Raw genomic sequence first — 24809 nt, 5'->3', positions numbered from 1 at the left:
GTACTTCGGAGGTAGTGGCAGAGAGAATCTTAGCTGCTTTGGGAATTCCTGCCCTGAGCCTCAAACAAAAATAAGAGGAACAGAAATATAGAAAGGAGGTAGAAGAAAAGGGGGGCAAGGGGAGAGGGAGGGAGAGAGAGACAGAGAATGAAAGAGACAAAAATCCCAGATACTTACTTTCTTGGGTCTTAGGACAAGACTCTGGATTAAAGCACATAGCTCTTCCAGAGCTGGATTCTAGCTCATTACAAAACCAATTGCTACTAAAATGTAGTTCCTGCCTATAGTTTTTACTTCTCTGTGTATTCGCAGGGTTCAGTATGGCATAAATTTCATAGAGTTCCATCTCTATAATGTGCTTGGAAGAAGAAGTGAAAGTTAGTAAAGTGAAGGGAAGCTGGGGAGCTACAATTCACAGGCAGTGCCCAATGTCCATGGAGAACTTCTCTATAATGCCTCCTGGACTATAATGCATTTATACTTTATGGTAGGCTAGCAATAACTCTTTTCCATATTTTCTCTAAACTATTCACATACATCCACAATCGAGGTGGTTGCCAAGATGAATTACACTTCATTACTCTAACACTCACCAATAGTTGTTCCATGGGAGATAAACTGTGTTCCCCACAACACCAATTATTATTTTCCAAGCTCTTTAGAACAGTCACTTCCAACTAACTTTAGCATCCCCAAAAGATATGGACCACCAAAGACTCAAGGAGCATACCATACGAGACTAGAGATCACTGACCTACAAAAATCAGATTCTGCCACATCTAAGATTTCTACTTGTTGTCACCAGAGGACAATGCCTAAGTATGTAAATGATAGCTAAAGTCACAGGAACATAGTCTGTCTCCCTCTTAATCACTGCCTAGAACAGTGTACCACCATAGGGACCTCCTTGACCAAATCTCCTATTCCTCTTCCTCGCAGGAGAAGATTGTTTATAGATCTCTCTGTGTGTTTCTTTCTTTCTGTCTCTGTCTCTCTCCATGTATCTGTCTGTCTGTCTCTATTTCTCTGTCTCTCTCTGTCACACACACAGACAGATACATGCACATACACACAGATACACATACACACACACACACTTGCATGCACATGCACACACTCACACTCACTGACAACGCTTTACCCTCTTGCCCAGGTCTAGAAGTACTCCCTGTGCATGACCCAAAAATGCTTCCAGCCCATGCTAGGTTGAAAAGCAGTAGCTGTCCTTGCAGTTCCTTGGATGCATTCCCAGTGGACTCTTCGGTCCCTTTCTAGCCACTGTTTAATTCCCTCATTAATGAAGCTGGCTGAGCATGAGTCAGCAAACTCTATGTGTCTCTACTAGCCTCAAAGGAGCTGCATTATCCTCAAGGCAAAGCTCCTCCCTGTGCTACAACCCACAGAGTGCCAGTATCCTGGGAAGCTCCAACCTCAAGACTCATTCCCTCTATTCCTTGGGAAAATTCCATTCGAGGCCCAGACATAACCTACAATATGCCAAGTCTTCTTTTGTTTTGGTATATTAGCCAAATCCAAATGGCCAGAAGTAAATAACTATGGCAAACATTTATTGCATCTCTCATTCCTACTAAGCTTTTATAATAATAATAATAATAATAATAATAATAATAATAATAACAGCAACAACAATAATAAAAGTAGCAGTAACAACCTAACTACTAAGATACATAATAAGTCCACCCAGTAAAAACTGAACGTTTACCCTACAAAACGAGTGGTAGAGGATAAAATCTCTGACTGTTGGGTTGTTGGTTGTAACTTGCATATCCATCAGTGGCTGGTCAGTAGCTAACATTTCTAAGAGTGACTCAGCAGCTGTCCAGGTGCAAAGGTTCTTGGCCTTTCTTGGATGAGAATACTGTTTCTGACGAATACCATCTATAGAAACTCAGACATCTCTCTCTCAGTCTGAGGGTATCCTGCATGAAGAAGGGCTTTGAGAGTCTTATGGCAGCTCACACTCACAGCACATAGGAACCCCATAAGCACACCTAATACCATCATCTTCCATCCTGTGACATTATGACTTCAGTGGCCATCTTTTCCGAAGGAATTCACTATATTGTGTAAGAAACTGTAACAAGGGACAGGAAGATACAAAGGTGTGGTTGACTTAAATTTACAGCTGGTATTGAAGTAAAATCATATCATCGATGTCTCCCAAGATGTTACTCGATGACATGGGAATCCATGTCTCTTTCTAAAAGACTAATATGCCCAAACTACTAGAAAGTAAATTCATATCCAGAATTAACCTTAGATTTAAAACCATAATATTATAATAATTTAAATCTCTGTACTGAAATCCAAAGGGCTGGGTTCTAATTCTGGAACCCATGTTCTTGTACCCAAAGACTTTTGTTATCTATAATCACCACCATCCCCATCACCATCATCACACAAGCAGATGACCACTTAGGTTACCATCTAGTGCTAACACTCAAAACCAATGGCATACATAGAAACTTCGTGTTTAAGTAGTGTGTTTGTTTCCTTTTCCATTGATGTAAAAGAGCCACAACCAAAAGCAACTTGGACAGGAAAAGGCTTATTTGCCTTATGGGTTCATCATCAGGGACCATCAAGTCAGCCAGGAGGTAAGATCCTAAGTAAAATCCATGGAGGAATACTGCTTACTGGCCTGCTTCCCTGCTTGGCTCCTTTTCTTATATAGTCCAAATCCACCTGCCCAGGATGGCACTGCCCACACTGTGCTGGACCCTCCTACATTCATTAGAAACTAAGAAACTTCCTGATACACAGACCCACAGACCAATCCAAGAAAAGCAATTCTTCATTTGAGGGTCCCTCTTTTTAGGAGTGTCCAGTTCACAGCTGGCAGTAACACTACTGGATGGATTTTAATATGAAGATTACGTCATTTGCTGGGAATGACTGCTGCATATATCTATGTAAAGTTGATAACATAGCAAACATTATGTGCAGATAATGTACAAAATAATCTGCGAGTTTTAGCTCTTTACACTGCACTTACCTCTTAGCTAGCTCTAAATGCATAAGACAAGATGGAACGAAAAATACTTCAGGATGAGTAAGAATTTAGATTGAAAAAAAAAAAACCCTCTAATGCCTATTCCTTGGGCAGAACCATTGAGCACTAATTAATGCATCCTGCGAGCTTTAAAAATAAACTATGAAAATTTAAGCCACAAAATAATGATTGGTCAGTGTAGGGCCTGGTGACCTGCGCTGACATTTTCTATAATGATGTGATAGCATAGTACTGTCATAACTGACAGTTCCAAACAGGTAACAAACACCTCTACACTCCAAAGTATGTCCCCAGCTCCAGACTGGCCTCTGATGGCATCACACTGTGTAAGGAAAAGTTAACTCTGGGGAAATTGCAGCCTCCACTAAATCTCGTGGAGATAAAAGATACTAACGTGTGTTCCTAAAACCACCCAAAAATTCTTCTAACCTACCATCTGGGAATGATAGGTTATTTACACTTCTTAATGTCTGGTTTAATAGTTCAGAATTTGTACAAGCTCTGAAATCTCATTTCAAGGAGTAATTATAGGAAGACGTCCTATAGAAAGGTAAATCTACCACGTTAGAAAGCAGCTCTGGTCAATTATAACTGTTAGTTGTAATTATTAATACTGTGTGTTAAGGTGCTGGGAGCAAATCCAGGAAGCTCTGCATTCAATCACTGTGCTCTGCTGCACTTCCGGTTCCACTGAAACCAAGTGCAAATGAAGCGTACGACCATAAAAACTGTGGAACCACATGTTTGAGCATGTGCGAATTTGATACTCAGAACCTAAACCACAAAATCAACACGTAATTATTTCACTTTTTTTTTCAGGATAACATAAAATGTTTTTTTTTATAAAATCATCAGCGATAAGAAAGAAGCTTTTAGTGTCCAATATGCTCTGACTTAGGACAGTTCTTTGTTCAACAAAGAGCCGTTCTGTACATAATCAAGTACTAGGTTCTTATAGATCACTATGGGAAATTTTTATAGTTAGCTAAGATAACCAGCAAAGCATTTGGGGATCATTCAGAGTGATCTCTGTCTTGCGAAGACTTGTAAGATAACTTAGGACTATGAACTCTTTTTCTGATTCATCTGTGTCTTGAGCAAGAGAAGTAACCGTACCTGTCCATAGAACTGCGCATGTGCACATGTGCACGTGGTAATGACGCGCCTGTGCTGAAGTTGGCCGTCATTTTGAAAAATCTCCTATATAAAAGGGCACAAAAGGAACATCTCTTCTGCTGGGTTCTGTCATGTCAGAGGCACAGGCACCTTGAAGTTTTTACAAACAGCATGTCTTACATTTCCAAATCCATGTCCTGCAAGACCAGGTCCAATGGCCTCTGTCTCTGTGGAGTATCATCCCCAGACTACAAAGTTTTCCCTGAAGCTAGTGGTTTTCTCCTGTGTCACGGTGCATGAGAAAGAATGGAGTCAACCATGAAAGCACCTTTTCTTTTACAGAATGTGGCCTCTTTCTCAAAAAGCAAAATTTGGGCTTTCATGAAGAGGAAACTGGTAAGGACCTAAGGCTCCATATTTCTTCTGTAAGTGGCTGAACACCGTGGGAAGTCACATGCTTTTCTCCTGCACTGCCCAAGTTAGAGGTCTTTATCTATCCCACAAAGATCTTATACCCATCAGATCTGGAGACTGTGAATTGGGCACCATATCGCTCCCTCCCTTAGCTTCTTCCCACTCCCTGAGAAAGGTGTTGGCTTTTGTCTCTCTTGCCTTCTGGAAATGGACCATGGTCTCTTTTGATGGGCAGAAAATATAACGAATAAAACACTTAAAATGTACTATTTCTCCCCCAAATATCACAATAGAGTAATTCTTTTCTACAGATACTCTTTCTGTCAGATTGAGGACAACTAGGACACACAATGTCATTAACATGCTTTAAAAAAAGATCAGATCCTCAGGACTCAAGTCTCCTGTTCCTATTGAATTTAATATATGGAAAAGCATGTATTTCATTTTCCATTCAACTCCGCATTCAAATAATTGGTTTTCTCCTGACAAACCCACCAGCTCATTTTCATAATTCCTATAAGTATAATTTTTCCCAAAGTAGATAGATAATACACAAGCAGTTTCCCCAGGGAGGAGTCCACGTCCAGGGGCAAGGTGACCTCACTACAAGTCATAATCACAACCTGTTTTCTGTATTTCATCTAATCCTTCTGAGGACAATATATAAGCCATCAATATGTTCTCCCAGAAATAGATGGTAATAATTTTTGGTATTACTGAAGTTATAGCTGTTCATAAAAATCTACCATCTCATGAGCCTCAATGCAGACCCTCCCTTTTTTAGTTATTAAAGAAATACATGCATGTAATAATAATTGATGAGAAAGAGAGGCCACAAATTTGAAGAAGATTGGAAAGGGGAATATGGGAGGGTCTAGAGGGGGGAAAGGGAAGAGAGAAAGGTGTGTAATTAAAATACAATCTCACAAATAAACCAAAAAATTAAAAGTAAAACTTCTGAGTAGAGATTAAATAGAAAATGTTGACAGTGTGATGCTATCCTTAGTGTCAACATATTTCTATTTTATTAATAGCAGAGAATATAGAATATACTAAAAGAATATTGCAGCAGATCTGGTGCATATGCACAAAATTATGATCTACTTACTACACTAATGAAAATCTACTTCAGACAATGAATATACTATGCCTGATAATACAATAAAATGACTAGCAAAGCAATTCACAGAATATAGTCATTTATTCTTATGTTTCTGGAAATAGCCTATAGTAATACATGCATACATATATATGTACATATAATATATAACACATACAGAAATGTAAACAAAATCATATATATATATATATATATATATATATATATATATATATTAGTTTCATTCATTTACTCTAAAAACCCATGCACAGAGTAGAGTACTAGGCACTGTGTGCAAGACAGTTATCCATATACTATTCTCGATTTCAAACCAAGGGAAGTTATTAATGGAATTGTTATATATATGAAAAATAATAATCACATATTTTGAAAAATTAAGAATATGGATATATGCATTTAAAATGCATGAACAAGATGACAAGCTATAGGGGGAGTCAATGGCTGCCGAAGGGAGAAACAGTTTCCTTCAGGAACAAAGTCTTGTATAAGCTATATAATCTTAATTGGTCATCCCTGGACACATGTCCGTATGATAAGCATTAAATAGACTAGTGTGTGGTATGTATATATATATACACATATACATATATGTAGATATAAGTATATATGTGTAAATATGTAAATTATAGATAGATGTAGATATATATGTGTGTATGTGTGTACAAGCATATATCTGAATATATACATTTACACATTATTAAAGAAGCAGTGATAAATTGAGAAGGAAGAAGTGGAACAATGGAGGAGCCATAGGTTCAGATGGAGAGGCAGAAATGATGTAGAAATGTTTACACGCATCACAAATGTAACGCATGCAATACAGGACTGATCTATTAAGACAACACCTACCACTGGCTCCTGGACCACCTGAAAAGGAGTTTATCTATGCATCCTAAAGTTCATCCAGTACCTTAAATTAAGAATCCCTGGCTGCTCTTTGTATGAATGCATTATATATTTATATAAAACCTTCACCAATATTCCAAAAACGTATTTCATAGATGGTGCTAGTACAATTACTTACCAAGAATCTCTATGCATAAGGGACAGTAAAAAGACATACAGTGTTAATAAAGTTATCTCCTATGGGCTTAAACACTGGTAACTGCATGAAGTAAGAACACAGAGGAAAAGAGATAGAAAAAAAAGTATATTTTATTAATAAAATTGGTGTTTTAAATAAAACTGACATTTTCTCTTGGTTCTACATCCAACACAATATAACACCTTAACCCCAGAACTGGAACATGAATCTCATAGATTACTGTTCACATGTGTAAATGTGGAAGTGGGACCCAAGACATGATATGGACGAATCATGTCTGACTCACACCAAACAATCAGAGACAGAGCCAGGACCTTGTCCATTAATCATCATTGTTCTGTTCTAATGGTCAACGAAAGCCCTGCCACAGTCAGGATTAAACCAGGTTTTCCTTCTTCCTAAAACTAGCATCTAAGCCACACTAGCACTGATGTGTCACCAAAACATCTGATGGGAACTGTTCAAAGCCAGTATTTCATGAGGTGTTGCTCTATAATGCACTGTACACAAAAATAACTAATCTGAGGGGAAGACTGTACTGGAGAACCCCAGACTTTGTGCCCATAAATCAAGCGTTCTGCCACTGCACTGTCCCCAGCCCTCTTTTTTATTTTTAATTTTGAGATAAGGTCTAAGTGGACCTAGAACTCACTGGTAGATCAGGTAGATCTGTAATATGCCTTCCTCTGGCCTCAGCTTTCTGAGTCACTGGGATGACAGCCTTATGGTACCAGGTTGGACTCAAAGACAAGAACTGTCAGGCACTGGGCAAAAGCCTAATGCAACAGCAGAATGATTTCTAGCTAACATGTTCAAGGCCCAGAGTCTGGTTTCCAGCACTATGTGTATATGTCCACACATTCACACACACACAGGGACGCTGCAAGGTCGTTTTGTTTAGACTGCTGAACGGTAGTGGGCACCTGCAGGTAAGAGGAGTTTACTTTAGGGTGATGAGGACAGACAAACTTGGAAGAAGACAAAATCTGCTGAACTCTAGACTGATACAAGAGTCAATATTGTCCCTGAGTGGACACGACTGGATCAATTGTCACAAGTGGGGTTGGGGACACAAGCATGTGAATTCAAGAATATTCTTTCAAGGGGGATTTCATTTCTCAGTGCCTCCCAGAACATGGAGATGTGAATTTAAAATGTAGAAACCTGTTAGATGGCTCTCTGGAAAAGGTGCTGGCTGCCGTGCCTAACAACCCAAGTTAGATCACTAGATCCCATGTGATAGAGAGAGAGAGAGAGAGCCAGTTTCCACAAGTTGTCCCCTTCCCACTCCACTCAAGGTAGCAAGTGTTCATTCACAAGTTCCAACACACACACACACACACACACACACACACACAAACATGCACCTTTGCACACACACGCACATACACATACATGTGCACATGAATAAATAAATGGATGTAAAACACTATCAGCCATACTTCATGCTAATGGATTGATAGAATTAAAACTATGTTATTTAGCATAAACATCATTCAAGCTTATAAGAGTTATTCAATTATGATTAATTATAATTAAATGTCCTGTCCTAGATTTTGCATGAACTGTAGACTACAAGTTCATGTTTTTAGCCTCATACTGACTCCAACTGAGTTTACAAATGGCTAGTATCCAGAAGTCTGCATGAAATAATAAAAATAATAAAGACATACAATCCTCTTATTACCCATAATCCTTAATGTAGTATTAACTCATAGTAAGAAAGTAAACCCTCCAGGTTAGAAGTGGAAAGAAAATGGAGAAAAGAGAAAGAGAGAGCAATAAAAATATTATAACTCTGTTGAACTTAATACAAATTATCACACGGCGGGTATGAAATTATATGGTGCTGCATCCAATATAACTCCTCTTATTTTGAATTGAAATTATGTCAGTTACTATTAAAGAAGATGACCAAGCCCTCATTGTCCTCATGGGTGGATGAAAGAAAGCCCAAGGAACCCAGAAAGGCAGAGAAAAACAGACATAGGCGGCAGCAGCTAGAAAACTTTCCAAGTGCACACAAACTTGAAAGGACAAAAAGTTGAATGTAACATTACATAACAGCATATGAGCTCTATCAATACAGGAAAGTGCTCTTGCTGTGAATGACAGTTTTCTATTAAATGCCTTTCATCTGACACCTCCTATTCTTTGGCTCTGGATGCCCTTCTAGTGACCTTACATATTAGCTGCAATTTCTTTATAACTACAGTCAAGGGAGAATTCTGAAATAAATAACATATGAAACAGTTAAGTTAAACATTTTCATGTATAAAATCGGGAGATTTCTTTTTTTTTTTTAAATACCATTGCTTCATTCTAATTAACTCAGGAGAAAGAGAATAAAAAGGTACTTTTTTCAACTGATAGTTGTCGTTGTTATTGTTTCTTCTTCCTCCTCCTCCTCTTCCTTCTGTGTGTTGGATGATGCAAAATGTAATTGATACTGAGCTTGTTACAAAACTAAGCAAATCTCCATGACTCCGGACTATTCATTCTGACCACATAGCATGTCACTGAGATGTTCTGAGTTTAGGACTGGCCGAGGTTTTGGGTGGCATCTTTAAACCTTAAATGAGTGACATTCTTCCTATGTAGCCTTCTTAAAAGGGTTAGGCTGGAGAAATGCTCAGTGGTCGATAGCACTTGCTGCTCTTGTAGAGGACCCAGGTTCAGTTTCCAGCACCCACATCAGGTAGCTTAAAACTACCTGTAACTCTAGTTCCGGGAGATTCAATACCCTCTTCTGCCCTCCAGAGGCATCAGGGACGCATGTGGTATACATCCGTCCAAACGGGCACTCACACATACACAAAAAATAAAAACAAATCCTTCCTACAAACGTTAAAAAATTCTAAAAATAAAATTAATATTCAAATTTTATCTGAAGCCAAACTGAAGTGTAAGTTATTACATATGTAGAAATTTCAACTTTCAATTTGTAACTTCTTTAAGAGAATTAAAACATTCAAAGCATTTGCTGCATATTTTCAAATTATATTTATTTGAAAAAAAAACTCAAAATTGAAATGTGAGTGAGTACTCTACAACTCTATATCCCAAGCTCTCAGAACTGGAATGTAGAAATTCCGTCTGATGGACTGGCTTTAGGTTCATTATGGTATAACTAAAGATATTGTGTTGTTCTTTATAACTGTAACTTTAGACTCCATAACTGGGCCATCTGGAGTACAATGACTTGCGAACAAAAGAGTATAGTTTTAAAACAGGCTTTACCTGAACTTTCACTTTATAAATATAGCCACATTATAAAAATATGAGATGGCTCAGTGATTAGGAGCACAGGTTTTGTTCTAATGGAGGACCCAGGTTCAGTTGCCAGTACCCACGTGGCAGCCCACAACCATCCAGTTCCAGGGGTTTTGACGTCTCTTCTAACTTCTAAAACTCTTCTTCACACTTGGAATGAACATTCAGACCCTCAGGATACACACATACATGTAAGATCAAATAAATAGTTTGTAAAGAATGTATAAATAACTGTAAACATCAGGAAATACATCTGCACTTGATGCTATGAGCAAACCCAATCTGATGTAAGTATATCATTAAAAAATATATATACATGAAAAGTATGTTAATAAGGTAAACAAAACTTACTTCGCAGTCAAAATTGCCACTCTTTTTCTCAATGTCAAAACTGCTAGTTGTCCATCCCTGTAACTTTAGTGACTTCATCCTCTGTGGCTATCGGAGGAGGCTAATGTATCAACTGCAGAACATGCTGCTTCTCCAATTATCCCCTAGTGTAGCTTTTATGAGTGACTTTAATCCTATGTCATTACTGAAATTTCTAAGGTACTTTCAAAGTTATCAGTATTACCACATTATTAAGATAATATACAAAGCATAAAGTCAAATTACTAAAAAGAAAAGAATCTGATACCAAACTCTGTGACATGTGAGCGTAATCAGCCATGCATGACCTATAAAACTGACAATTTCATATGGTTCAGCTTAGTAGCATTCCCTTCCTCCAGCATCATTGCAGCAAATCTGGACAGCTGCCGCACACTCGGCTGCCTTCCTATTGAAGCTGGGAACTGGAAAGAAAGCCTTGGGACACTGTGGCAGAGCAAAGGCTGTTCCTCCTAGTAATAGTTCCTTCCCAGCAACAAGTAATGAAAACTGTCTTACCCTTTATAAAAAAAATACAATGTGGGAGTCAGGGTAGATATAGACAGCAGAGGGTAGACACAATCATGAACAGACTAAAGAGATGGCTCAGTGGTTAAGGCAGCTTGCAGACTTTGGTTCCCAGCACTCATGTTTGGCAGCTCACAAACATCCATAATTCCTGCTGTAAGGGACCTGATGCTCTCTCTTGGCCTCCATGGGCACCTGCATCCAAGTGCACATACACAGATATAGACGCACATAAAAATCGAAAGGAAATCTTTGAACCGTTGTGAATGGGAAACCCCTAAGTAAGGAGTTATGGGTTGAGGCTACTCTACCACTTGAACGACAGCCTCAGGAACAACTCTAACAGGTTTTTGGAAATGTGTATGTCGAAGGAGCATTCTTCAGCAGAACAGCTGGCCTCTGTGTCTGAAGAAACGACAGAAGTAAATCTGATGGCGAATAGCTTTTGTTCAACGTGGGAGTTTCCCCAAGGCCAAGGTGAAAACTGTTAAATATAACTGAACTTCCTCCTGAGTACCACTTGCATTTAGCTGGACAGGGAGTGCCTAGACAGACCCTGTGCATGATTGGCTTTCTGGAGAAAAGTGCCAATGAGAATTATCCTGACCAAATGACCAAATGACCAGCACTATGAAGTCAGACTATCCTGATGCAGATTCTTCAGGAATTGGAGCTATTGTCTAGTTAGGGGAAAGAGGTGCTCACTAGTTGGGGGTGGGGTGAGAAATCTGTCCCAATCAGCTAACCTTGATCAAACCAAGGCACTGTTCGTTTTACCATTCTGCCCAGAATACTGCAAAAACTAAAAAAGGAAAAGGCAGAAGTCCTCTTTGGGGATTAGCAGTACAATGCTCTCGGAGCACCCTCTGGAGGCCAGAATAAGGTGTCACTCCTAAGATGAAAGAAACTGGAGAATACCTGACCTGCCTCAAAAATAAACTTAACTCCAGTCTTCAAGAGGACATGAGAAATGGGCGTCACTTACAGTTTGAAACTCAAGAGAAACCCAGCCAATATACCACAAAGTTCCCAACTAAGTTTGCTAATTTCTTTTCCAAAAGCCTTGATCAGCCAACTTTCTACCTACATTCTGAATTCCTGGGGGAGGAATTTAATGCAGAGACATTTGTGCTTGCTCACACTCTTGTGTGTACAGGGATGCATGCACACGTGCGGGCAGGCACGCAGAGGACAGAACACAGATTTCATGGGCCATATAGATTTTTGTTCAGTCTCTCCCTGGCTGGCCAGAAAGCCCGTGGACCTGTCTGACTCCACCTCCCCAGTGTGAGAGTGACAATGCATACACCATCAAGCTGTTCTTAGTGTGTACTCTAGAGAGCACACTGAGGTCTTGTGCTTGCAAGATATTTTTAATATTCACAAGAAACAGATTGATATGTGATTATTCACAAACAAATTGTAGCTTTGAAAACAAAAGAGTATTGTGTGACCTAAATTAACAAGCTTTTAAGACTAGCTAGCTTCGTGGCTAGTAAACGGAATGAAGTAAGGTGGGTAGTTTGGCTGTTTTGGTTTTCTTGTTTGTTTGTTTTCCTGACACATCTTCTAAAGCAACAAACAGTGACATCTGTTGGTGTTTCGGCAGCTCGCTTTATCTTCTCTCATTTCAGTCAATTAAACTCATGATGATACAAAAACCAATTAGGATGGGCAGGAATACCACTTGATAGTTTAGGGGAAGTTAGCTCTTTGCATATTAAGAGTATACTTAGTAGGTATGTTTTTCCCTTGGTAAAAATAAAGTAAAATAATACAATGTAATGTGGGATTTTTTTTTTCTTCTATTTTCAAGGGTCAGCATTTCAGGGTTAACCAACCAAGAGAAGTGCAGTTATCACTTCTTGGAGCAAATTTGATAACTCCCCCCAAAATACTAAAACATGGTGAGACTTCTCTACTGACAGAAGCCACTAAACTATCAGCATTGTCAAAATCCAACTTAACTGGATTCTTTGGTAAAAGGTAATATCTGTAAGAAACACTTCTATTCCCCGAATCTGAAACATGACATACAGTCATTGTTGTGAGGCAGGGAAAGAAGCAAACACTGAAAAATGTGGATTTATTGTATTCCTTGTTTCACTTCTATTTCAAAGCACCTGCGCCAAGGTGTATGAACTCAACATTGTCACTCCTGAGAAAGATAACACAGGACAGGATGATGCATACTTTGTGTTTTCGTGGCTGTAATTTACACAAGTCCCAAGAGAGAAGGCAACTACATAGTCTTTACTACAAAAGGAGGTTTGAACAGCAACTCTCAGAGCACTGCCAGAAAAGGGATCGGGTTTCAAAATCTTGCAGCTTGAAACCTCAACATTTTCCTGCCAGATAAAATCCTGTTGCACCTCCGTCTACTTTCAATATTTATATTGAGTTCGGCAATGTTTTCATAATACATATATGCAGTTATGAAACTTGATGTGCTCACTTTTCTCTATCTTTACAGGTAGTGCATATTAATATTTATATCTACTCTAGCCCGCGGTCAGCACTGACTTTTCCTTCCCATAAAAGGAAAATTGTGAAAATTATATCACACATCCTTGCAAACAATCCTTTCCTTGAGTTATCTGATAAAGAAAGCTTGTAGTCACAGTGCACTGATTCCCTGTTGGGCAATAGTCAACGTGCTTCCCTGGGTTATCTTGTTCACACCCAGGAGAGTCAGGAATTATCTCCACTTTACAAAAAAAAGGAAGCTTAGGCACAGAAAGATTAAGGAATGTTCCCATGAATTTAGAGCTAACTGGTGTTTGGTGATACTAGAATTTACATCCAAGCAGTCTAAAAAAACTAAGGGCTAGGACTTAGTCCTGCCTAATGCTAGAATACTTTCGAATGTTCTGTTTTAAAAACGATATGATATACAATGCATGTAATACACTGCCTGGAACATTAACAGAATCTCCATTAATTAATGAACAGTCATTTTCATTGCTTTGAATAGAAAAGGATTGAGGATACTGGGAACGAATGTTCACCTGATGGCCTAAGGCTTTTTGATATTATATCTACATATACATGTGCATATGTAAGTACATAGACACATGTGCATATATAAATGCATGTATGTTCACCACCTTCTCACTAGTATCATTGTCATTTTGCATATATTAAAGCAGTATCCAAGCTCCTTCCCTCACCCTTCCTGCTGTTTTTAGATCTTTACAAGCCCCGGTTTGTTCTGTAAATAATCTTTAATGTTTTTAATAATTACATAATATAAGCAGTTACAAGTAACCAGGTTGAAACAGATCACTGGACATTCCTCCTCCTTCTGTAAACACAGACTGGCCTGTTAGTGACAGGACACTTTATTTCCAAGAATGTTTACAGGGACTTCAGCCTTTGGAGCCATTTAGTTAAGGAAACAGGTGGATGATGTCATTTGAGACGTGCACAGCCCACTCGTCTAACTATTAGGCACACTTAGATTCTTAAGCTTTCCACTCAAATACCCCTTCCGCCAGGCATGAAAAAAAGAATAGCACATAACAGTTCTAGATCTGAAACAGGTACAATAACAGATTTGTTACAGGTCATTTAAGAGTCAAAGCACTAACAAAAAGAATACTGTACAGAGGATAAAAAGCATCAGCAATCCTAAGGAAGGTCTCAAGCCAGCTGGTAAATTGATAGAATAAAGAGAAGAACTAGTTTTGTAATCCAGGCTTCTAAAGGGAAATGCTATGCTGAATGAATCAGTCGAGGCAGGATCTGGGAGGGCCAGCTTGCAGGGGACTCAGGACATTATGGGACCCCTGATACACTGACCTGTGACACAAAGCCCAAGGTTTTGCCGAGGTTCCTTATTTTGAGCAAAGAAGAATCTAGGATCTCAAGGCCATGGGACCTATGATAGCCATTATTACAGAATAGATAATAATTCTATTGAACATCTGCAGCCACAACAGTGTGCAGTTCAGTGTTTGTTAATTACATCAAGATGCAGAGAGGAAACACAGCCAGGACACCACATGCCATCAACTACGTCTGTCCATATAGCAGTTTAAAAGGTGCTTTTCTCTTGAAGAGTTCCCTCCAACATAGCTATGCACAGGATAAAGTCCACAGCTGGGCTTAGTATCCTCAGTTGTCTCGGCTGTGGCAAAGCTGATGTGATAAAGCTCAGCAGGGCATCACCAGGGACACACACAGCACTCCAAGGGCTGCTTTAAGGAAAGGTTGACACTTTGCACTGAAGGTCACCAACCCAGGAACAATTCAAGAGAACTGTCCTTGTAAATCCTAAATTTGGCTCCATGGCAAACGGGAAGGCTATTGATGGTTCCATGAACTCACAGGCCAGAGGAAAGATCCAGAATCAGAAGGACGGTGGATTTACCCCACGTATCACCGTGACTGTTAGCTACTCGTCTTCTTCAACAAGGACAATCAGACTGGAATTTACCAGGAGAAGGGAACAGGACAAAGCAGAGGCAGAAACAGTGATGTCCTAAGCAGGACTATAAAATGCCCTGTATTTCTATATCACACAAATTTCTAAGCGACCATTTGCAAATCAAATGAATACTCTTAATCTGGCTCAATCTGTTGACAGTATCCTAATGGGGGTAAAAAGTTCTCTGGAGGGAGCAAAGTGTCCCTCCATCCACCCCTCAAGCCCCAATCATAGTATGATAGGAAACAAACTAAAATCTAGCCCACAGACAACATCCCGAGTTTTTTTTCTAGGAAATGGGGGGAAATATCATTGAGTCTGGTTTAGAGAGAATCACAGGAAGCCAGCAAAGAAACTCTAGACTTCACTAAGAACATCAGGTAGTCCTGAGACAGATGCCACCTGGTGAGTCCGGTCTGCAGACAGCCCAGAGCCTTCTCCTATCCTCTCCCCACCTGAACCACTGCCTTCACTAAAACATCTGAGGTATGTTGTAGACTTGAGCCCTTATTGAGAGATAAGCTTGCTACCGAAAGAGACGCTAGTCAAACCATCACCCCATCTTAAGTCAGGAGAGCATCCAAGCTCTTAACCCTTCCTAATGCCTGAACCCTTCAGTTCAGCTCCTCAAACCAGAAGATTATATTGCTGCTACTTAGAAACTGTAATTTTGCTACTGCTGCGAGTCTCCTGTGAAACGGTTCTTTGCCCCACCCAAAGGGTCTCGACCCACAGGTTGAAAGTCACTGATATAAGCAGCCCTTGCAAACAACTGAAGTAAAATAAAAGCTACAAGTGGCGACAAGACAGACAGAAAGTCCTTTATATCTGTACAGTCCTGGGCCTCTTTCACATCCTATGATGCTATTAACCCACAGCCCTGCCCAGAATGTACAGTAAATATTAGGAAGACATCCGTCCACCTTCAGGAAGGCTCATGCGGGGTAATTAAGGTGAAACTGATCGGCAGTGTCTTTTATGCAAGCACAAGAACGAACAGCCAGTGGCTAAACAATTACTCTCTGTTCAGTTTCTGTTTTGTTCTAAACCTTGCTTAGGGTCTCTGCCAACAATCCAGGTTCTGAAATGCTGAGCGAATCCAAGGAACCTACTAAAAAAATTCGGGTTTGTTTTCTTCCTGCACGGAGCAGATATGCCTGCTTATCTCCTTTAGGCACAGACTGCACAGGAGTGGTTAATTTCCCTGAAGTTCTTCATTAATGTGTGTGTTGGGGATGCTCTAAGAGGCACAAGGCATCCAGATCAACCATGGGGGACTGCAGAGGGAGGGTAAAGACCCTCTCATGCGCCACCCCTTAAGCACCTATTTAGCGACTCTGACAAGTTTTGGTCACAGGCGACCTTTCGTGCCTCCTTTGACCAAGTCAGCGCAATAGCCTTTCCTGGGGATATCTAGGGTGGGACTGTCATGTACATTGTGCTCTGATGGTGGATTAAAAAGATCGGGTAACAAAAAACTTAACTCCCCCCCCCCTTTTCATTCCATATATAACCAGTAAGCAGTGGGGTTCAAAAACTGGGGTAAATTGTTCCTTTCTGACGACTTTTGGGAAACTAAACTAGCCATATTTATCCGGGTAGCCCTGAAAACGTAAACAGCTAAAGCCAAATTTATTCCGAGCCGACCTGATTCTTGGCACCGGGTCGGGATCTGCGTGCTTCGCTGACCTTTAGGAATCCCTCTCAAGCTGCTCTGGGTTTCCCTATCGCCGCACGCAATCAGGGCGACCCTAGGCTCGCACCGAGGCTTGTCCACTGCTTCCCTCCGCCCACCGTGCCGACGCCCGGGCGCCCAGGCTACCCTTACCCCGATCACCCTCTGCGTAGCCCGGGCCCACGCGGCGGGGCGCAGGCTCTCGGACCCCGAGCCGGTTCCCACTTTACTCGCTAGAGGGCAGACGGGGCCCACGCAAAGCCCTCGAGCCGCGGGGCACGCGCAGCCGGTAGGGCTCACGCAATCGGAGCCGCAATCCTGGGCTGGGCTCTGCGATAGACGCGGGGGCCGAGGGAGGGACGGCCAGCAGTCTCGGGGTACGCGCAGCTCACGGGCATCAGGTGGAGGTGGCTCCCGCACAGCAGCTCGGGGACCCGATCAGGCGCCAAGTGAGTTGCGCAGGGACGCACGGGACCGGGCTAGGTGCCCGCCTGGGAGCAGCGGAGCGGCTGGCACTCACCTGGGCTCCGGTCGCCCTCGGAGGGCTCTGGCTTCCCGCGGGATCCCCGGTCCTTCTTCTTGCCCTTCCCCTTGCCTCTGCCTTCTTTGCGCTCAGACATCTCGCCGAAGATGAGCGCTCTACGCGGAGTCGGTAGAGCGACGGTGACGCGCGACTAGTTTGGTCCAGGGGCTTGCAGAAAAGTTTGCCCCGGGAGGAAAGAGCTAGCGGCGGGACTGCACGGGGGCGTCGCCTGTCGCTCGCCGGGAGCAGCGTGGACTGGATCACCTGGAGCGTCTGCTCCGTCTGGGGTGGCTCGGGGCTGCTCTAGTGTCTCGGGTCCTGTCGCTGCCGGCTCTGGAGTGGCCTCGCTCCGGTGGCCCGTCTCGCTCCCTTAGAGCCCGAAGAGGGAAAGGTGATCACAGTCCGGTCGGCGTTCGCATCTCCGGGCAGCTGCCGCCGCTGCGCTGCGCTCCGCTCCTGCTGCCTGCGCGGCCCGGAGTTCCCACAAGTTTTGGGGAAGTCCTAGCCGGCTCTTTTTCAATTGCCCGCAGGTTGGACGCAGGCGCCTCCTTCGCACCCTCCCCTCGCCTCGCCCCCTCCCTCTTCCCCACCACACCCCCACCCCGAGGCGCAGACACGCCACCGGGAGGAGCCTGAGCTGGGCGATCGCGGCTCAGCCCCTTTCTTCAGGCAGCCGGGCCAGGCTGGGGGCGGCCGAGCCCAGCGGCTGCCGGGAACTCCCGACAGGGGTCGCTGGAAGCTGCGCTGAAGACGTCGCAGCAGCCACGGACTGAACCAGCAGTCAGGAGAGCCCAGGAGGGGACCCTGATGTTCACAGTCCCTAGCAGCCTGCGGAGCTGATCCAAGCCTTGGAAACTGTGTGTATTGGGGGGTGGGGGGGGGGAAGGGAGTAAGATGGATAAAAGTTAGCAAGCAACCTTAGAACCTTCTCCACAACGAAAGCTCTAGAGATCTGGAGCCCCCGGGGAGGGAGAGGAACAGTTGCTATTTCCCAGAAGGATTCAGAGTTAATTTCTCCCTGCCTTTAGGGAAGTTTCCCTCTGGCTCTAAGGGCGAAGGTGCAGTTTAGGGCTAGGGTGGAAGGGAGTTTAGGGTACCCAGGAGGAGTTCTCTGAACTTCAAGCACAAACAGCTTGCGCTTCGCACATCTGTCACTGGAGCATGTGTCTGCCTTCCTGCGCTTAATAGCATGACTATTGAATTTCCCATCTCCATTTTTAAAAAAGGAAACACTCTAGCTTCTTCCTAAGCACAGGGCATCTCTTACTACAACTTAGTTTCCAAAAGAACTGATGAGCCATAGTTCACCAGTGACAGTAAATGTCTAAGGTGTGCGTGGGTACAGTCAGATCTGCATGCAAGTCGGGGAGTGATTTGGGACCCATAGAACTATGATGTAGTCCAGACCCTTAGTTCATTAATGCCAGTCACCACCCATTAGACTTTCTGAGAACTGCTAGTGAACCCTAGTTTTCCTGTATCCAGGTGGAGAACTCTAAGAAGTCAGAAGCCCGAGTTATCTGCACCAAAAAGTGATCTAGCTCCTTCATTTTCACTTCCTGGAGCGAATGCTAACAGACCTATTGCTGTCTACAGCTTTCTCTGTGTTCCTGGGCCTCCACGACTTAAAGGTGAAATCCAGAGTACCCCTTTCACACATGGGCGAAATGGGAACTAGGCGAGATGTTCATTTTAAATTGTCTTAAGAGTCATTTGTATCCGACTTTACCTTTCTCTGCGAGATGGGTGCAATTGTTAAGATGCCTCCACAGTGCTGGCTGCCATCATCCTTTATTCTTAAACCTTTAGCGTCCAGACATCTTGGTAGACTTCCAACAAATACCACATACCAATCTCCCTGTGCCAAACAAACAGCAGAACCCCAGGAAAGAGTATGACTCTGAAAAGCGCTGCAGCATTCTGAGAGGGAAAGTGGACCCAGCGCTGCTGGAATAACTCTGCTTTCCCAGGAGGGGCCACTGCTCAGCCAGCAAGGGGCAGCGAACCTCTGAGAGCAGAGAGACCTTCCCACGTATCTGGACGATGTGAGACCATTAGAGAGCTGAGGTTTATTAACCACATGTTGTCAAACACCAGCATTTTAGAATCAAAGGACTAAAAACAAACTTGCACTTTGGAATTTAATAATAATAATAATAATAATAATAATAATAATAATAATAATAATAATAATAATAATGTCAGATCTTCCCAAACACTTGGGTACTGAAAACCCAAGGTTGCAGGAACACCCATCTTCTAACTCTTGTTCTGGGTCTAGACACATTACTTTCCTGGAACACCTTCTTGGTGGTGAGTATGTCTCCGTGAGGATAAAAGCTGACTACACTTTCTAAAAATTTTCTGTTTGAATAAAATCACTGGGATAAGTGACAAGCCTCCAAACTATTTTACGGAGAAAAAATTACTGATGCTCCAGTAACTTCAGAATAAAACGCCAGCAGTGTTGCCATAGAAACTGTGCGAGTGATGAGGAAATAAGCCATAACTAGTATGACATGATTTTTTTTTTTAACTTGGTTTGATGATGACGGAAGAGGGAGAGAAGTGGGGACAAGAATTACAGTAGTAGGTGTTGACGAAACTTTCAAGACACATGGCAGAGTGTCACTTGAACAGCAAAGAACTATGGCCAGATTCATCTGGAATCCTGTGTTATTGACAATCGACACAGAATTAGCAAGAAATTCACTGGAAAGCCATTTGTCCTACTACCTTTTGGCTCAACTCTTTATTCTTTATGTTATTTTGTGTTAATTTCTTGAGCATATTTTACCACATGATTTACAACCAAATGAAAGATGAACCCAAAGAGCCATTTTCCTTGATAGTTAAAATATTTATGAGATTTCTCAAGGCTTCAAAATTGTCCTTAAATTATTTATTTATGTGGTCAGTAAGCAGAAAATGAAATGGTTTTGTGTTTTTAAAAATACTTTGGAACCGACTTAAGGACTGAAAAAAAAAGTATTCTTTTTAAAAACTATAAAAGCAGGTGTGGCAACCGTTCATCGTGTAATCTCCAAACTTTAGAGGATGAGGCAGGCGCCTTAAGGCCAGTCTGAGCTTCAGAGGCAGACTCTGTTTCCCTTGAAGAAGAAAACCCCAAACAACACAAACCAAAAAAAAAAGTTACAAAAATAACTAGTAAAATAGAATTCATTAGATGTTAGCTTTAATCAAAACATTTCAAAGTGAAATAACTTCACAATTTTAATGAGTTTGTTATGTATTGTTCAGCTCCGAGAACAGGTATCATATATGGGCTGCCAGCTACCATCTTACACACCAAAGAGTCAACATACGTCAAGTGGCAGAAGATTGGGAGATTCTGTAGCCACCCTGAGATATGAAGGCAAGGTGTAACGGTCCTCTATAAAACGATGACTTTAACAAGTACCACAGTTGACCACTGCAGTTTTCTACTTCAAGACTTGCCTCTGAGAACGCATAGACTCTAAAGAGCTGCTTGAATGTGTTCTTTTAATAATCCCTTTCCGTTCTAATACAAGAAAAACTTTTAAAGAAAAAGAAAAACAGAATAAAAAAAAAAAGAACTAATGTGATTTCATTTTTTCCCCCAAAATGTACATTCTTAACAGGAATGGGAACTAAACTTGAAACTGCCCATAGATACTTTTTGCTTTTTAATGTAAAATAACAAAGATTTATTTTTGAATGAGTGAAATAGAATAACAAAGATTGGCCTTGGCTCCAGTTGCACATGTAGCAGAAGATAGCAGTGTCTGCATCAATTCGAGGAGAGGCCTTTGGTGCACTGAGGGCGCATTTTCCCAGTGTAGGGAGATGCCAAGGTGCTGAGGAGGAGAGGGTGATTAGAAGAGGGAGCACCTTCCTGAAGACAAGTGGAAGGGGGGGAATGGAAGAGGGGGTGTGTGGGAGGGAAGGGATAACATTTGAGATGTAAATACGAAGAGTACCTAATAAAAAGAAGTTAAAAAATAGAAAATCTCTTGTGACAAAGTCGCTGTACATAGCACATAAATTAATGAAAGGAAGAACCCCCAGACTCCAGTCCAAATCTGTGCGATTTATTTGTGTGCGAAGCTTTTCCCTAAGAAATACCAGGCCACAGCAGAACACAAATACTGCCCTGGTTCCACATAAAATGAAAATCTTGTGAGAAATTCATAAAGACAAATTAATTATCCACTCAGCAAGGCTACATACGCTTTCTAAAGCCTGAAGCTTATACAATGTGCAGAAAGTTTTTGAAGGAAAAATAAAGCAATAATGCAAATGTAGAAATCCAGACTTTCGATGGCAACGGAAATCAGAGTGTGCGCTTCAGTATGAGAAGCCCTGGGCTACCCCACACGCCCCCGGAACAAACCAACAACATAGGCACAAGTACTCGAAAGGGGGTTGTGACAGTACACAGGCCTTCAAGAAAATGTCCCCTCTACTAACAAAAGCATGTTCTGTCATCTCTACTATAGCTATAATAATGGTATAGGACAGTTAAATACTTAGAAATTAGACATTTTCACTCTCACTGTACACGCCATCCCTATAAATAACACACACTCACAAATGCACGCAAAACTAAGCAGAGTAAAAGTGGTCCCGTACCAGAGGAATATGCGTAGAAAGCCTGAGTAATTCAACTTTCATAAACAAAGTACTCCGGAAAAGCCAGGTCCCCTAGCAAAAACTGAGGTGATTCCTCCATTACATTTAGCAAACCATGAATAGAATCGCTGATTAATCACATTCTGTCTGCTGTGACGCAAGCCTGTTGTATCCCAAAATTGTGAACTTATAATCTCAAACATTCTAAAAACAGATGGGTAGGTGGTTCTGCTCGTGTGACTTGAGCGGTTATGACATGCTGACAACCACCCTTATTTGTCATTATTGTCAACGATGATTATTCATGGGTACACTTCCAAGCTCCACTACTGAAGTAGATGGAGCAGCTAATATTAATTTTATTTACTTCCCTGCCCAAACCCCACTCTGTTTCTTTCTTTTGCCACCTCAGGAACTGGACTTAGGTCCTTCACTGCCAGGCAAGGGTCATCACCAAGCTAAGGCTCAAAATGTCCTTCCTTCCTTTTGTAAATATAACTGATATCATATCTCTTTGGTGATGAGGCAAATGTATAAGACAGGGTTTTACTAAAATCCTTGAATTCCCTTTGAGGAAAACATAGCACCTGTTTGCTTTCTATTGCTGTCCTAAAACACGGGCAACACCCGGAGGGAGGAAAGGGCTTGTCTGACACACTCACTCCATCACTGTCTATCTCAGAGGAAAGTCAGGGCAGGGGCCTGGAGGCAGGGACACAGTTTGCAAGTCCTAAATAACAATTCTCCCAGATTGTAATTTGTGTGTGTGTGTGTGTGTGTGTGTGTGTGTGTGTGTGTGTGTGTGTGTATGAAACATTTAATAATGTGCCTCTACTGGGTATTTGTCTCCCTGTGGACATACTATTTTTTATTCAATCTTGTAGCTGCATGCATCTAATCCACTATATAGTTTGTTAACAAATGAACAAATTAAGACCCTGTTTCCCACATCCCATAAGACGGTATGTAAGGTACATTTGTGTATGTACTTCTTGATCTTATTTTTAGTGCTAACTCTTCATATAATTATTAAGCATAGCATTTTGTGGTAACTCCTGTTAAAATAATCTATTGGTTCATTGATTTCATTGCTGGGGTTGCAACCAAATATATTTGCATATAAATAGAGAGGCCCTCCATGTATCCAACAAAAGAAGCTTTTTAAAAACAAATCGAAAAATCAAAATCTCGATCAGCATCTAAGAAGGCTTGTTGCTCTTGGAGAGGACCTGATTTCTATTTCCAGCACACATGGGGGTTCACAAACCCCTGGAACTCCCATCTCGGAGAATCTGATGCCATCTTGTGACCTCTTGTGGGCACGAGGCCTTTGTGAGTTTCACCTGTGTGCTACACGTACTGGTTTCATTTCTTCTTTTGGTATAAATCTACAAAGGCAGCATCAGGAGCAGGCTTCATAACACCTCCTTGCTCCAAGCATGGGATAGGCAGTTTCTCTCTCCACAAGATCATTTCTCACTCCACACAACAGTAGTCGGGCTCCGTTCAATCACCGAATCAAGTGACGATCCCTAATGGCCTCGGAGCCAGCATGGCGTTCAGGTGTAAGTCCTCTTTACATTCTTCTGTGTCCCACTGTCCCTATCATGCGCCAGATAAAAGTGGGTTTCTCTGTGCATTCTTACGGCGCAGGCTCTGCACGCATTTAATCTATATCCAAGAGAGAAATCAGATGCCTTGATGGCTTTTAAACATCAGCCCACAAGATCCTCTCCAAGGTTAACATTTTTCCTTTGAAATACACTTTTCTCGTGACTGGGAAAAGAGTCCTCCCTATTAAATTTATAATGATGCTAAAATATAAATTAAATGCTGCGAGTGATGAATTAGTATGTCAAATATTTGAACAGCAAGAGTAATTTAGCAGGTCAATTCCTTTCTGTAGGTTCCATAAAAGACACCTGGTAGGATGCATTCTAAAACCAATTATAGGAAATTACTTCAAAATGTCATGTATAGCTGGGCTGCATGGGATGAGGAGCTGACCTACACTATTCCACTTCTGGCTCAGGCAAGGAATAATACAAGTATCTTTTACCTCTTTCACACATAATTGGAAGTCTCTTACTAAGATCTTCATGAAAATGACCCTTCTGTGTTTCAGTGTCTCCTGGGCCCAATGGTTTAAATATCTGACTTGATGAGGGGTTTTTAGTTCCCAGCTGAATGAAGAGTAAAGTCCTCAGTGGAATATTCCAGTCATCTCCAGCCTGGACCGAGGTCTGGAACCCAGCATGCTCTACCACACACCTACTTTCAATACTCTGTATGTAGAAAGTTCTTCTGTGAGGGTACATTAAAAACATGTATTTATTTCAAACCTCACATGTGTTCATTCATTTGAGATAAGAAGTTTTACAAGTATTAATAACAAGAAGGTAAGATGACTTTTAAAGGGGATTTAGTCAGTTAACAACCTGACATAAACGAAATGAATGTCCAAAAAAGAAAGAGCAGACAGACAGACAGGAAGACGAATGGAAAGGAGGAAAAAAGGAAGGAAGAAAGGAAGACAAAAGAAGGAAAGAGAAAGAGAGAAGAAAGAAGAAAATCTGGTGAACAACCATACAGAAGATAATATTCATATGGAAAGTATTAAATGGTTGTCTTTTCTGCTTGATCATAAAGATGGGATTCGTTCCTACTCT

At 41.5% G+C, this 24809-nt stretch overlaps 1 protein-coding gene across 7 annotated transcripts in view; it reads right to left on the bottom strand.

Annotated features, from left to right (window-relative positions):
* The window catches only part of NRG1 (neuregulin 1), a gene marked incomplete at both ends in the record, with an annotated part of 175159 nt that extends 157536 nt beyond the window's left edge, over positions 1-17623 (bottom strand). For all 7 annotated transcript variants that reach the window (XM_080928756.1, XM_080928755.1, XM_080928757.1 and 4 more), the window contains one exon: positions 17524-17623. In XM_080928756.1, coding sequence (XP_080784882.1) covers positions 17524-17623 — 100 coding nt within the window. The remainder of the gene's footprint in view (positions 1-17523) is intronic.
* Between the last annotated feature and the right edge of the window lie 7186 nt (positions 17624-24809).

The sequence above is a fragment of the Micromys minutus genome (genome assembly GCF_963924665.1).
Source record: "Micromys minutus genome assembly, chromosome: 14".
Taxonomy (NCBI): domain Eukaryota; kingdom Metazoa; phylum Chordata; class Mammalia; order Rodentia; family Muridae; genus Micromys; species Micromys minutus.
This window is presented reverse-complemented; position numbering and strand designations above follow the sequence as displayed.